The sequence below is a fragment of the Perca fluviatilis genome, chromosome 10 (assembly GCF_010015445.1).
Source record: "Perca fluviatilis chromosome 10, GENO_Pfluv_1.0, whole genome shotgun sequence".
NCBI classification, from domain to species: domain Eukaryota; kingdom Metazoa; phylum Chordata; class Actinopteri; order Perciformes; family Percidae; genus Perca; species Perca fluviatilis.
The window spans coordinates 17,924,952-17,938,542 of NC_053121.1; the positions used below are offsets into that span (position 1 = coordinate 17,924,952).

Consider the following 13,591-nt stretch of genomic DNA (forward strand, 5'->3'; position numbering starts at 1 on the left):
TATCTTACTGTAGATCTCATACTGCGTGGTCTTTCTCACTTGACAGCCCACGATGAATACAGTAATGTAATGCATTGACATCTTTCCGAACAGAGACAATGGTCCAGAACTAATGCTGTGTGCTACAAACTGACTGACCAGTTATGTACACGCCATAAAATGCTCCCTTACGATCGTTCTTTGTGCCAAAACCTCCCTTTCACAAACTCCTCTACACCCTCCTGATCGCAGCCTGTCATGGCTGATCAGAACTAAACTGGGCTGCACATCAAAACGGCAGCATGGTGGACTCGGACCTGATTGGGGTGATGCAGGGTTTCACAAGGCGGTTATGATGATAATGCAGCCGTGGAGGGAGAGCTTACTGTATCTGATGGGGTTCAATTTCAGCATCAACCACATTATGCTTCCAAGCTGTAATGAAGCACGGGATGTACAGTACAGGCCAAAAGTTTGGACACACCTTCTCATTCAATGTGTTTCTTTATTTTCATGACTATTTACATTGTAGATTCTCACTGAAGGCATCAAAACTATGAATGAACACATATGGACAATTATGTACGTAACAAAAAAGTGGGAAATAACTGAAAACATGTCTTATATTTTAGATTCTTCACAGTAGCCACCCTTTGCTTTTTTTGATAACTTTGCAAACCCTTGGTGTTCTCTCAATGGTTTTCACTTCACAGGTGTGCCTTGTCAGGGTTAATTAGTGGAATTTTTTCCCTTATTAATAAAAAAGCAAAAGGTGGCTACTTTGAAGAATCTAAAATATAAGACATTATATATATATATACACAATATAAGAAGTTATTTCACACTTTTTTGTTAAGTACATAATTCCATATGTGTTCATTCATAGTTTTGATGCCTTCAGTGAGAATCTACAATGTAAATAGTCATAAAAATAAAAAGGAAACGCATTGAATGAGAAGGTGTGTCCAAACTTTTGGCCTGTACTGTATTCATGTCTGCAACAATTAAAAAATAAGGCTGTCGATAATCTATACTTTTCTTATTTTCAACAAATCCCAAGGCCAAAAACAAGTAATTGATTCTACTAACAAGTATTGTTAGTGTAGCCAAAGTGTAGTTAATTATTGTGTCATAGACCTCTATTTTTGTCCAAAAACTATTAAAACACATCAGTGAGCCACAGCAGTGCACTGGCGGACATGTTCCTTCATTACCATGAACACATACACGCTCTGTCGGTCCACAAAAATTTCCCCACCCTTTGGCAGCCATAGTTTTCGCCCTAGGAGGCTGCAATTTGGCATGGAGGTCAAGTGTTAGTGAGGTTGTGTGTGTGTGTGTGTGTGTGTGTGTGTGTGTGTGTGTGTGTGTGTGTGTGTGTGTGTGTGTGTGTGTGTGTGTTAAATGCATGAACGCATGGATGCATGTAAATACGCTATTGTGAATTAACACTTACTTTGAGTCAATCCCACATACACCGTCCTGCTGCTGTAAATACTCACTAGAGCACCAAATGTGAATTAATCCACAGCTGAAAATAGTCCCCAAGAAATACAGAATTTACTCCTGTTTGAGTAACATTTGCTAAAGGCTACACTGCCTAGCTGTTTTAGGAAATCATTTAACTTTTTTGTAAAGAACACTGTGTATTTTTGGCATGTATTTCAACATTACATCTTTAGTAGGAAAGTGCCACAGACAGGATAAGTAACTCAGAATTTGTAAAGAAGATGGTGTGGGTTTTGTTTTTTTCATGGGATTTGTTGGAAATTTTGAATAATGTGAATGTGAAATGAACTTTTTCACAGGAGATATTTTTACATGTCTCAGTAGGAATTAACACAGATGTAAATAGTGAGATTAATAATGGCTGTTCAGTCTTTAGTTTCAGGGTCCTGGTGTTTTGCATGCAGGTTTATGTAGAATGCAGCCATTGTTGATAATATTGTTGGTAACACCTGTGCATAGCCTACTATGACAAGTCAAAATGTCTGCTGTGAAAAAGCCCTATGGGTGAAGTTAGCTGCCTGTCCAACCAATAACAAGCCAACACGAATACCATGACTAACTTCACCTTGAATGTCAGTGCCACAGCAACAAAGAATTGTGTGTAAATTTTTAAAAATCAAAGACTCACAGTTTAATTATTCATCACATCTGAATAGGTCACTGCCTCTATTTTGAGAGTGAGGCAGACGAAGTAGAACTCTGAGCGATGTGAGGGAGAATAGTGCTGCTCCCTGTTTGCCCACGTCACTGTCAGAGATGGTCTGCAACACTGGAGTCCCCCGACTGCAACTGCAACAGTTTGCATCCTTGTGCAACAAACATATCAATCTTCAAATCTCTCCTGTGTTATGTAGCTTAACTTTCTCTACTATAGTAGATCCCCACACACACACACACACACACACACACATATATATATATATATATATATGTATGTATGTATGTATGTATATATATATATATATATATATATATATATATGTATGTATGTATGTATGTATATATATATATATATATATATATGCCATTCTGTAGAAACTCAGGGACGTTTTGAAGCTTTTTACATTTAAGTGACTCAGCATCACTTTTCAATTTTTACTGTTTTTTTTAAAGGATCATTCTCCAAAGCATACAACACATTTTTAAAAATCGATGTCCTACCTTGCAGTTACAGCCATTGTTTCAAGTTGACGAAAGTAGGTTATGAAAACAAACCTGCTTGAGATGGTAATCCATCACATAATCATCTAGCTACATTTATTTGTGAACCTTTGTATTGCACTTGAGGAAGACAGAGGCCTTTTTAATAACTGTTCCTAGTTGGTGTGTTCAAGGAAGCTCCAACATACATGATTTATAAGTTTGTTGAACATTGAATATTGTATTCATGAGCTATGTTGTTGGGAACTCAGGGTTAAAACACACAATAAGACAACATGAATGTTGAAAAAGTATTGTTGTTTTTTTGCCTTGAAAGATTTCTTTTGGTGGCTGACAGCCAAGCAAGTGATTTTTCTGGAGCTTCCAGCAAGCACTTGAACACACCACCAAGAATGACCTGCTTGCTACTGTGTTGACATGCATATTTGTAGTTTATCTCTGACAAAAAATCAAGTTAGCTAAATGTTTTCTGTGATGGATCACAAATCTAAAGCAGGTGTCAAGTCATGTTTTTTTGTGAATTGAAATAAATGTAAACCAAGCAATCTTTAAATGTGTGTATGCTTTAGAACAATGATTTCATAACCTTTTTGTCGTGTAACACTTTTAGAGGCTGAAGTGATAAAACTATCCTAATTCACGATAAATACATCTTGTGTCCCTTAAATAGACTGTTTGACCCCTTGTGGGGGTCTTGACCCCCCAGGTTGGGCAATACTACTAATTAATGGTATGTGGTATTTGTGATAGAGCTAAAACACACTAAACCACTGACATTGGCATTACTGCACTACATTATGATGTATTATAGAGCATAACTGGGTGATGATAATGTTTTTCTCCTCTGCAGATGGCTACACCACAGATGATATTGAGTTTTACTGGCGAGGTGGAGAAGGCGCTGTGTCCGGGGTTGACAGAATAGAACTGCCACAGTTCTCTATTGTCGACTATAAACTCATCTCTAAAAACGTGGTCTTCTCTACAGGTACACAACAGTCAACTTTACCTTAGGTTCTTTGACTTTTTCTTTGAGGTTTTCACATGCACTGACTGCTACGTTGAGCTGAAAACAGGTTATTAGGAAAAAGGACATTTACTGTAAATGAAAAGCGACAAAAACATCAGATACGGCAGGCTCCCTGGTGTCAAGGAAAATATAGCTTTTAGTGAGCGTCATTGAGGGAAGTCTATTTCTATTTAACTTCCTTTCTCCCTGTGCCTCCTTCAGGTTCCTACCCCCGCCTGTCCCTCAGCTTCAAACTGAAGAGGAACATTGGTTACTTCATCCTGCAGACATACATGCCTTCCATCCTGATTACCATCCTCTCCTGGGTCTCCTTCTGGATCAACTACGACGCCTCAGCTGCCAGAGTGGCCCTGGGTAGGATCGCCTCGCCACTGCTGAACAGTGACCCTGGGATATAACCCAAAGCTAAATGATAACAGAGCATAAAAAGAGCCATTTAACATACTTTGAGCCTTGCTTTAGATCTATACATAATTGCGTCTGCCTGATCTCTGTTTTGACTCTTTATTTTCCCAGCATTTACTTGTTTTCTCATTAGCTCTAAGCATGTGAGTGATAGCAGTGTGTGATAGGCTGCCTGGCTAAATGTCTGTTGTTCAGAGATGACTAAATGCATGACTCATGCAGAGCGAGATGCGCTGCAGCTCGACCTTGAAGCGTGCTGTCTTTCTCTCTGCCTGTCTGTCTATCGGAGCCTCACATTGGTCGGAGATCCCAGCTTATCAGAGCCAGATCACGGCTAAATTTCAGCCGAACAAGAGGTGGCAACATTTGCTTAAATTTGCCTTACACATTTTAATGTTTTTACACCAATATCAAACTACCACTGACACTGACATGAAAGCTCCCTTTAGTGTTAAACTTGAGTCTGACAGGTCAGAGCAGCAGAGGAAATGGCTTTGAGCTTTATGTGTGCGGTTGTTGTCACACACCATTTGTTTTCTGGAGTGGGATACATGCGGGGTTGGAGCCCCAGACGGTGCGTTCAGAGGGTAACGTGATTTAAAGATCTGCCTCTGCTCAGCGTCCTGAGAACGTACAAGTGAGCGAGCGCAGCCAATGAGAGATGAGGCTCCATGCTACGATGACACTGCTGGCTCCTGGGTTATTTATAATACGTGTGAATCTGACCAAATGCAGATTGTGCATGCAGATGACTAATGTATCAAACACATAGTGGGTATGTAAAAAAAGCAGGTGAATTGTTCTGTGACTAATAGCAGATGTTTACAGTGTGCTTTTATATAGCGTTTGTTCCATGGGCATTTGAGTACATGATTGGATATAAACCTTATGAAACACACACACACACACACACACACACACACACACACACACACACACACACACACACACACACACACACACACACACACACACACACACACACACACACACACACACACACACACAGTTTCAGTCTCAGGAGGTTTCGAGGGATCGTTATATTCAAATGAGTTCACATTAATTCAGGCCTGTCTGATGGCTATAAATAAATGCTATAGCCTATAATGTTTGTGATAAACATGAATGCTTATATTCACAAGTCCTTTGAAGATGAGCACCTGATCTCAGTCATTTCGATGTTTGGCAAATTCTAATGAAACAAGACTCCCTTTTTCACTCCATACTGCCTCTATAATGGACACCCAATTGTTTACTGAATAGTGAGCAGTAAATGTAGGTTTCGGACACATACTGCATTTCATGGATAATGCAGGCTGACTTTAGCAGGTATAATGTTTATGTTCCCCAACTTATTTTAGCTTACTAACATTTTCTAATTACTAAACACAAAGTAAAAATCACCAAAATGAATATGATTCATCCTGAGGGGCACAGGACTCATTTCCACTGCATGGCACGGCACGGCTTGACTCGGCTCGCTTGGAACTGCTCTTTTTTGGCAAAGGTTGTGGATAGTAACTGGTATTTTTCTTGGTATCACCTCGGTTGCAGTTCCAAGCGGGCTGAGCCCATACTACAAGGTGGAGTTAAAACACGACAGACCACTAACTGGTCGGAGAGAATCGTCACTTGGGACATGGGACAATCTGCACAAGCCCACCATTTTGTGTGTGTGTTTGTGTTGCATTGAAGATGATGTCAAGGCAGTTTCACACAGCAGTGCTATGACGATCAGCTAAGAATCCCGCCAGCATTGAGGGGGTACTATCTGCAGTGGAAAAGGAAATCATGAAAAGTACCTGGTACCAAAAGCGAGTCGAGCTGTGCCACGCAGTGGAAATTCAGCAAATTTCAAGACCATCAAACCAACACTCAAAACCACAAATGTCAACCTGCTGGTGGTGCTATAGGGGAAGTCAGGGGATCACCAAAGTCAGGATTCATCTTCTGGGGACCATGAATGTTTGTACAAAATGTCATCTTAATCCATCCAGTAGTTGAGTAGAGATATTTCAGTCTGGATCAAAGTGTTGCACCGACAGATGGACAGTTCCATTCCTTTAGCCATGCAGCTTGCATGGCTAAAAATTTAACATAACTATTAGTCAAATTGACAACCATATATTTTTTACTGTACAGATGATGGTAAAAATGTCTTACAGCGTCTAAAGACTTCACTTTCTTTCTAAACGTGTGACCTGTGGTATCCAGGGATCACTACGGTGCTGACCATGACCACCATCAACACCCACTTGCGAGAGACGCTCCCAAAGATCCCCTACGTGAAGGCTATTGACATGTACCTGATGGGCTGCTTTGTGTTTGTCTTCCTGGCCCTGCTGGAGTACGCCTTCGTCAACTACATCTTCTTCGGCCAGGGCCCCCAGCGACAGAAGAAGGCAGCTGAGAAAGCAGCCACGGCCAATAACGAGAAGCTGAGACCCGACCCCAACAAGGTACATGTGCAGGCAAACTTCCTCCAGAGGTATCTGTGCTGTCGCCTAATGTGTGTGTTTGTTTCTGTGGGAACAAATGACTTCTTCTCCTCTCAAGGTAAATGTGATGCTGTGATCAATGCTTGATGTCCTTTACCAGCACTCTTTACTCCTGCTTTAGCTCTCCGTTTTCACTGGTTTAGCCTTGTGTATCAACTTTATTACTCATACTAGCATCTGAAAGAGTGAATGCAGAAGCAATGACTGGCTTATACTTTATCTCCATATTTCTGTGTCTCTCAAAGGGCAAGGCGCCTTGAAAAAAACACTGGCTGTTGTGCCAAAGCCTTCTCTTTAAATTATATTCAACAGCAACATAAAAAATAAAACACCCTTTCCTTCTGAGTGTGGCAAGCTACGATTTCCCCTAAGTAACAGTGCTGATTTTGTATGCTTGCAGTGGCTGGTGGGAAATGTAGTTCAGAGAGATGATGCTCTGTATGCCAGAATGAAACAGAGGGAAATTGACGCATATGACTCGATGTGGGATCCCATCTTTGTGGACGATGCCGCATTAGGACTAGGCGAGCAAAGAAATAAGGTACTGGAGGTTTTGAAAGTCAAAACTAACAATGTCATCAATCTGAATCAATCCAGATCAGAGGAAAATGCTGTAGTTGTTGTGCATTTCTTTGATTTCTATAGATCTTTAAGGCAACTTTGATCATCACTCCCACCATTGTGTTTTTTTCCCTCTCTTGGTTTGCTCTTCATGCATTTTCCTGACAAACATGGCTTAGCAGTTTGATTTCTGCAGGCATTAATTTAATCTTAACTTGGGCTGTACATCTATATTGATGGGAAATGACAAATATGGCAAGAGAGAAGAAAACATCAGTAGCTTCTCTTAAGATAATATAATTCAGATACAAATAATTTACAATTTCAAAGGCAATTGATAGCTCTACGTGAAACAATTAACAAAATACAAGCTCCATTTACAGCGGGACAGGATTGGATTGTAGGGACGTTTTTCCTCAGAAGTCAGGCTATGGATGAAGAAATGTTGATCCGAATTCACTTCCCACAAACGTCTTTCCTGACCTGCCCCCGAACCTTTTTAGCCTCTCCTCCATCTTTGCAAAGTCCTTACTATTTTTCTCTACCTGTCACATTTTTTCCTTTGCTTTCTCTTTTTTGTTTGTCTTGTGAATCGACAGAATTTTAACCACACTCTGGTTGAAATTCTGAGATGACAATGAAGATTTCTCCATGAGAATTAGTTTGTGGAGTGCATTGTGCTCTTCCAGGAATGTTCCTCATAGTCTTGTGGTCGTATTATCACTCAGATATTGATTGACAGATGATCAATAATAATAATTGAAAGTGCTTAAAAAAATGTCTTCACTGTAAGTAACACAATTTTGACTCATTTGCATTACCCATTCTAGCACCTCATCAGTATTTTTTACACAGTGAATGACTTAATGATTATTGTAGCTAAAAATAATTTGACTAGACGGAAGTTAAAAGCACTTTTACATTTCCCCGTGGCAGTAACTTCTCATGGCTCCACCTGTTTTTACACCCTGATACAGATGACTCCCGACGACAACATCCTGTTCAGCACCCTGGAGATGAAGAATGAGATGGGTGGTGGTGGTGATCTGTCCCGGGGCCTGGGAGCACCTGGAGACCCCCGCAACACCATGCTGGCCTATGATAGCTCGACGCTGCAGTACCGCAGGGCAGCCATGGCCCGCCAGAACTATGGCCATAGCGCCTTGGAGCGCCACGCCCAGAAGAAGTCGCGCCTACGAAGACGGGCCTCCCAGCTCAAGGTGAATATCCCAGACCTGTCTGACGTGAACTCTATCGATAAATGGTCCAGGATGATCTTCCCCACCGTCTTCTCCTTCTTCAACGTCGTCTACTGGCTCTACTACGTCCATTAAACCCGGCGGCATCCTGTGGCCAGCTTTTGGAGGGCATGCAAAAGAAGAAGAGAAAAAAAAAAAGGGAGGGGAAGGAGAGAAGGAGAGGGGGGGGGGGGGGGAGGGAGGGGGGGATTTAGGGAAGATATGAGAAATCAAGAGAGAGAGAGAGAAATCATGATGTGAAAGAGAGAATGAGAGATAAACAGTGCACCAACTCTTTTTAGCTGGTTCATTTTTGAAAAGGTGAAGAGAAAGACTTTTGGATGGACTGCAGCAGCACCCAGCACTTCAGTCAGCAGTGACTCTTTTAGGATTTGGGAAACACCTTAAAAAGACTGACAAACATTTGAAAAAGAAGAGCAAGTTTTAAAAAGACAGAAATGGTGCCTGTTCCAGAATTTCAATATATCACTAATATTTGTCATTCGTAGCTTACTCTCTGTGGATCAAATATTTATGCTTGTGTTTGCATATACTTTAAGGATTTGTTTTGTTTAGTATCTATTTACTTCGTAGCCGAGCTGTCTGCATCCAGGAAAGCTTTCTAAATGATTTTAAAGGAGTCATCCTTGATAGTCTATTTTCCTATAATTACTGTGTATCAAAAACATCCTTTAAAAGCATGCTTATGTTTGATTTCATTTGCATCTCAGTCATGAAGATGATGGAGCGCAAAGCATTTTAGTTTCACTAGTTGAGGTTAGTCTGTCAGTTACCATTTTGCAGCTTTGGCTTAGCACGGCCCAGCTGGGCGGATGGTTTGAGCATCGCTGGATGACAACAGGTGGACAGCAGGGGACGCTCTTTTCTCTGGACATCCTTGTGGGGCTTTAATGGTGCCAATGCTGAACAGAAACAGCTTTCTCAGTATGTTGAAGGTCTCATGTTATTCGGTAAAAAGAGCGGGACTGTCGAACACTGATGCTTTGGCCAAGTTTTTGTTTTGCTTTTGCTGTGCTGACAGAATCAAGTCCATTTCACCACGTGTTTTTTATTTTTATTTTTATTTTTTTAAAGAGAACATTTGACTCCTCCTTACTTTCTGCCATCGTGTGAGGAGCTTCAGGTGTGGAGAATGGCTTTAACACGATTTAAGCTGGTGTAAGAACTTTGCTGATAGATGAGCTGAGTTTCATTGCAACCAGAGTTGCTGCATAAATATGGCAATCCACAATCATCATTATCAGTAGAATTGAATGATAGAAGTATGATGCGTTTCATTGTGATTAGATTTCTGTTTTGAAAAACTGTAGATAAACATAAATCATGTTTAAAGAAAAAGAGATGATTCAATTTTATAAATCAATACTCACATTATTGTGTAAATATTATGGATTTATTCTATTTAAATGGGTCTCTGTTGTTGTTTTTGCAGTTGAATTACAGATCAAATGTTCCATTCAGTCAAAAAAAGAAAAGAGCAATTTAACTGAGGAAAAAGAAAAACACGATTCACAACTTTGCTGACTCTACTTTTTGGACTTTTCTCTCTTTTCTTTCTTTTTAATGGACTCTAAAAGCATCTACTTGCTGAAACTAAAGCACTTCCAGACACCAGTGACTTTTGGGTCAATGTTTTGTTCTCCAGAAATGACTAAACAAGGACCCCACTATCCAGGCATTGAAGTCAGGCATATTTTGTACAAAGTTTCTGTAAATTCCAATTGTAATATTTCATAATGACTGTAAATATCTTGTGTAATGATTGTCAGCAATTATGAAGATGTATCTAAATTCAATTAAAACTCAATTCAGTCTATCACTTCAATAACAGAGTACACGGGTGGCGGTTTTATGTGTCCTGGATGAATGTGCGGCTGTTCATGATGACTGATTGCCAGGCTCATGGCTGATTGAGTGTCTGAATGAACTAAACCCGACACAGGGAGTGAGTGAGCAGGCAATAGAAGCAAACGTAGGGGTGAATAGAGAGATGTAAGGGCTGCAGCTGGGGACTATTGGCTGCATAATGGATATAGAGGCAGAGGATATGAGAGGCCGCGGTTGTGATCTGGGCTGAGATGGGCTCGGCTGGGGTCTTAGCAGGGCTGAGCGCCGGCCCCGGCCTCAGGGGACATTAACGCAGAGAGCCATAGATATGGGAGCACTCTGCGGACTCAACTGTGGCCCGCTGGCTGCAGGGGTGCTTGCTACAAAAAAAAGGCAGGAAGAGAAAGAAAATAAAGGGCAAGAAAGAGAGCCATCCATCCATCCATGCCTCTCCTGACCTCTCCCTGCATCCTCCCCTCACTCAGCAAACCAACTGCACTCTGCATTGCATTTTCTTCCTGACCTGACCACTGTTACAGCCCTTAAATAGATGCTATTGAATATTTGATGGTGAAAAATACTGAATTTTTAATATTTAAAAAGGGATTTTGTTCTAGTAGGGACTAATGTGCAGCTAATGTTTGATTTTGAACTTTGAGGACCAGAAGAACACAATGAGAAACCAACGGATGGAGGGTGTTTTAACTGAGGAAATACAGTATATGATGAACATTGTGCCAGAAATAAGGACAAAAACAGGAATTGAGGATTTTGAGATTGTTAAATGGTTCAGTCCAACTTCCAACACAAAGCTGAAAAAAAACTAAATATACTGTAGTGGACTGAACGTGGACTGTTTGTGTGTGTGTGTGTGTGTGTGTGTGTGTGTGTGTGTGTGTGTGTGTGTGTGTGTGTGTGTGTGTGTGTGTGTGTGTGTGTGTGTGTGTGTGTGTGTGTGTGTGTGTGTCAGATGCTGGGTGTTAAAAAAGTGCAAAACTACCAAAAAAGTGATGTAACGTGACATGTAAACTTGTTCCACGTTCATCTATGCATCAGTAAAAATCAGCTCTACATTACTTTTCCCTCAATACAACAGATGTATTATCTCACTACAGTAGACAGATGGTTTGTGCTAAATTGTCTCTCTCTCTCTCTCTCTCTCTCTCTCTCTCTCTCTCTCTCTCTCTCTCTCTCTCTCTCTCTCTTTTCCTCTTTTCAAAAAGGGAATTAGTGTTGACATGTAAAAGAGAGGGGGAAAAGGCAGATGCTTTCTACTTTGTAGTGTTTCCATATCACTGGAGTAATTAGGAATGCACAGACCTCTGCTCTGTGGAATTGTGTGTGTATGTGTGTGTGTGTGTGTGTGTGTGTGTGTGTGTGTGTGTTTTGTTTCCAATAGTGTGTTTTGTTTCTGTGTGTGTGCTGTGTGTACTCACAGCTGCGCCACTGTGCAGTCGGCATGCCAGCCAAGCCAAACCCAGCCTGAGCTGACTGGGACGGGTGAGAGGGTGAGTTTGGCACACTTGCGTCACACTACTCCCCTGCTCAACACGACTTGGATGGAAAAACACACTGAGCTACCCAGCAGAGATTAACCCTCCTGTGTCAGCTGTTCAAGGACAAAACAGGAAATCATTTAAATGTTTCGATTGATAAATCACCTGCAAGGTTGAGCAATGGCATCCCTTAAAAAAATACATTAACTGTTCACCAACAAACCAACACAGCGCTGATCTCCATTATGCCAAAGAAGGGCAAAGATCCTACGGATTGTTCAAATTATAGGCCCATCAGCCTCATAGGGACTGATATTAAGCTTTATTCCAAAGTCCTGGCTCTCCGCTTAGAGCGCTATATCGAGAAGCTAGTCCACCCCCACCAATCAGGTTTTATACCCAAGCGTCATACTGCAGACAATGTACGCAGATTATTTCATGTAATAGAAGAAGTCAAAAACCTTCCAACAATGGCAGCAGTTTTATCAGTGGACACGGAAAAGGCTTTTGACCGCCTAGAGTGGAGCTACTTATGGCAAGTAATGGAGAGGCTTGGTTTGGGGGCCAAGTTCATTGACATGGTACGTACTTTATATGCGAATCCCACGGTCTCAACCAATGGCTTGCACTCTCAGCCATTTCCCATTGAGCAGGGCTCGCGACAGGGATGCCCGCTCTCCCCCATGCTGTTTGCAATCTCTATTGAACTGTTAGCCCAAGCCATAAGGCAAAATAAAATATGTAATGTCCAGATTAAATCCAATAGCAGCTCTATTCTCTATTCCAAAAATTCTTAAGATCTTCAACGAATTTGGCTCAATCTCTGGCTATAAAATTAACTGGAATAAATCTAATCTTCTTTTATTGAATAACAGGCATGTGGCTTCAGCCAGTAGTGTTACAATACCAACCCAAAGCAAAATTACATATTTGGGCATCACCATACACGCATCCCTACAGCAAGTTGTCCAAGACAACTATGAAACTATATTAAGTAGCATTCAAAGGAGTCCAGGATTGTTGTTAAAATGAACATATAGTTCCTTGTATGAATTTCTTAAGTACAATGATGCCCTTACCCCCACCGATAAATTTCTGGAGGAAACTTGATACCTTAATTCGGCAGTATATTTGGAATAATAAACAACTAGGCTAAAATACTCTACCCTGCAACGTACCACAAACATGGGACGCCTGGCCCTCCTCAACCTTACAGGTATCACACAGCCTTTCAGCTACGGACCCTCAGAGTGTGGACGGACCCCTCATCTACAGTCCCATGGAGAGAAATAGAGCAAAACCTCACTGGAAGTCTAAGACTGCAAGACCTTGCCTTTACAGGTGTGTGTCTAAAAAAAGTGTATGCTAGCCTACGGCCCTATTATCACCAACACATTGACCAACTTTAAACAGGTCGAGGAGCAACTACGCTACTCCAATAAGTGGCATTTGAACACCCCAATTTGGCACAACATACACTTAATGTCTGGTAACAAACCTTTTGTTTATAACCAGTGGAGCGACAGAGGTATTTATACTCTAGACCAGCTATTCGGTGATGAAGGTATGTTAAGTTTTGAAGACCTGAGAGCTAGCTTTGAGGTCCCTAGGACATCCTTCTTCCTTTATCTTTCCTTAAGATCGGCCCTTAAATGTTTTGGAGTACCATGGGGGAACAGTCTTGAGATGCACCCAATCATTGAGACATGAGAGGATTTGTGTCCGGGATTTATGCTAAACTGATGCAAATATCCATAGGAGAACTCCCAATACTAAAGAAATGGGAGCAAGAGTTGAGCCCGGAGGGGAACGTAATTAATTGGGAGACAGTTTGGGACAACATTTCCCACTGTTCCAAGAACCCAA

At 41.2% G+C, this 13,591-nt stretch overlaps 1 protein-coding gene across 2 annotated transcripts in view; it reads left to right on the forward strand.

Annotated features, from left to right (window-relative positions):
• The window catches only part of gabrb2a (gamma-aminobutyric acid type A receptor subunit beta2a), a 33,504-nt gene extending 24,981 nt beyond the window's left edge, over positions 1-8,523 (forward strand). Inside the window, exons 6-10 of one of the 2 annotated variants that reach the window (XM_039814241.1) lie at positions 3,500-3,637; positions 3,881-4,033; positions 6,299-6,543; positions 6,983-7,123; positions 8,121-8,523. In XM_039814241.1, coding sequence (XP_039670175.1) covers positions 3,500-3,637; positions 3,881-4,033; positions 6,299-6,543; positions 6,983-7,123; positions 8,121-8,477 — 1,034 coding nt within the window. In that variant the 3' untranslated portion in view covers positions 8,478-8,523. The remainder of the gene's footprint in view (positions 1-3,499; positions 3,638-3,880; positions 4,034-6,298; positions 6,544-6,982; positions 7,124-8,120) is intronic. The other variant, XM_039814243.1, reaches the window with a different exon arrangement.
• The last annotated feature ends 5,068 nt before the right edge of the window (positions 8,524-13,591 follow it).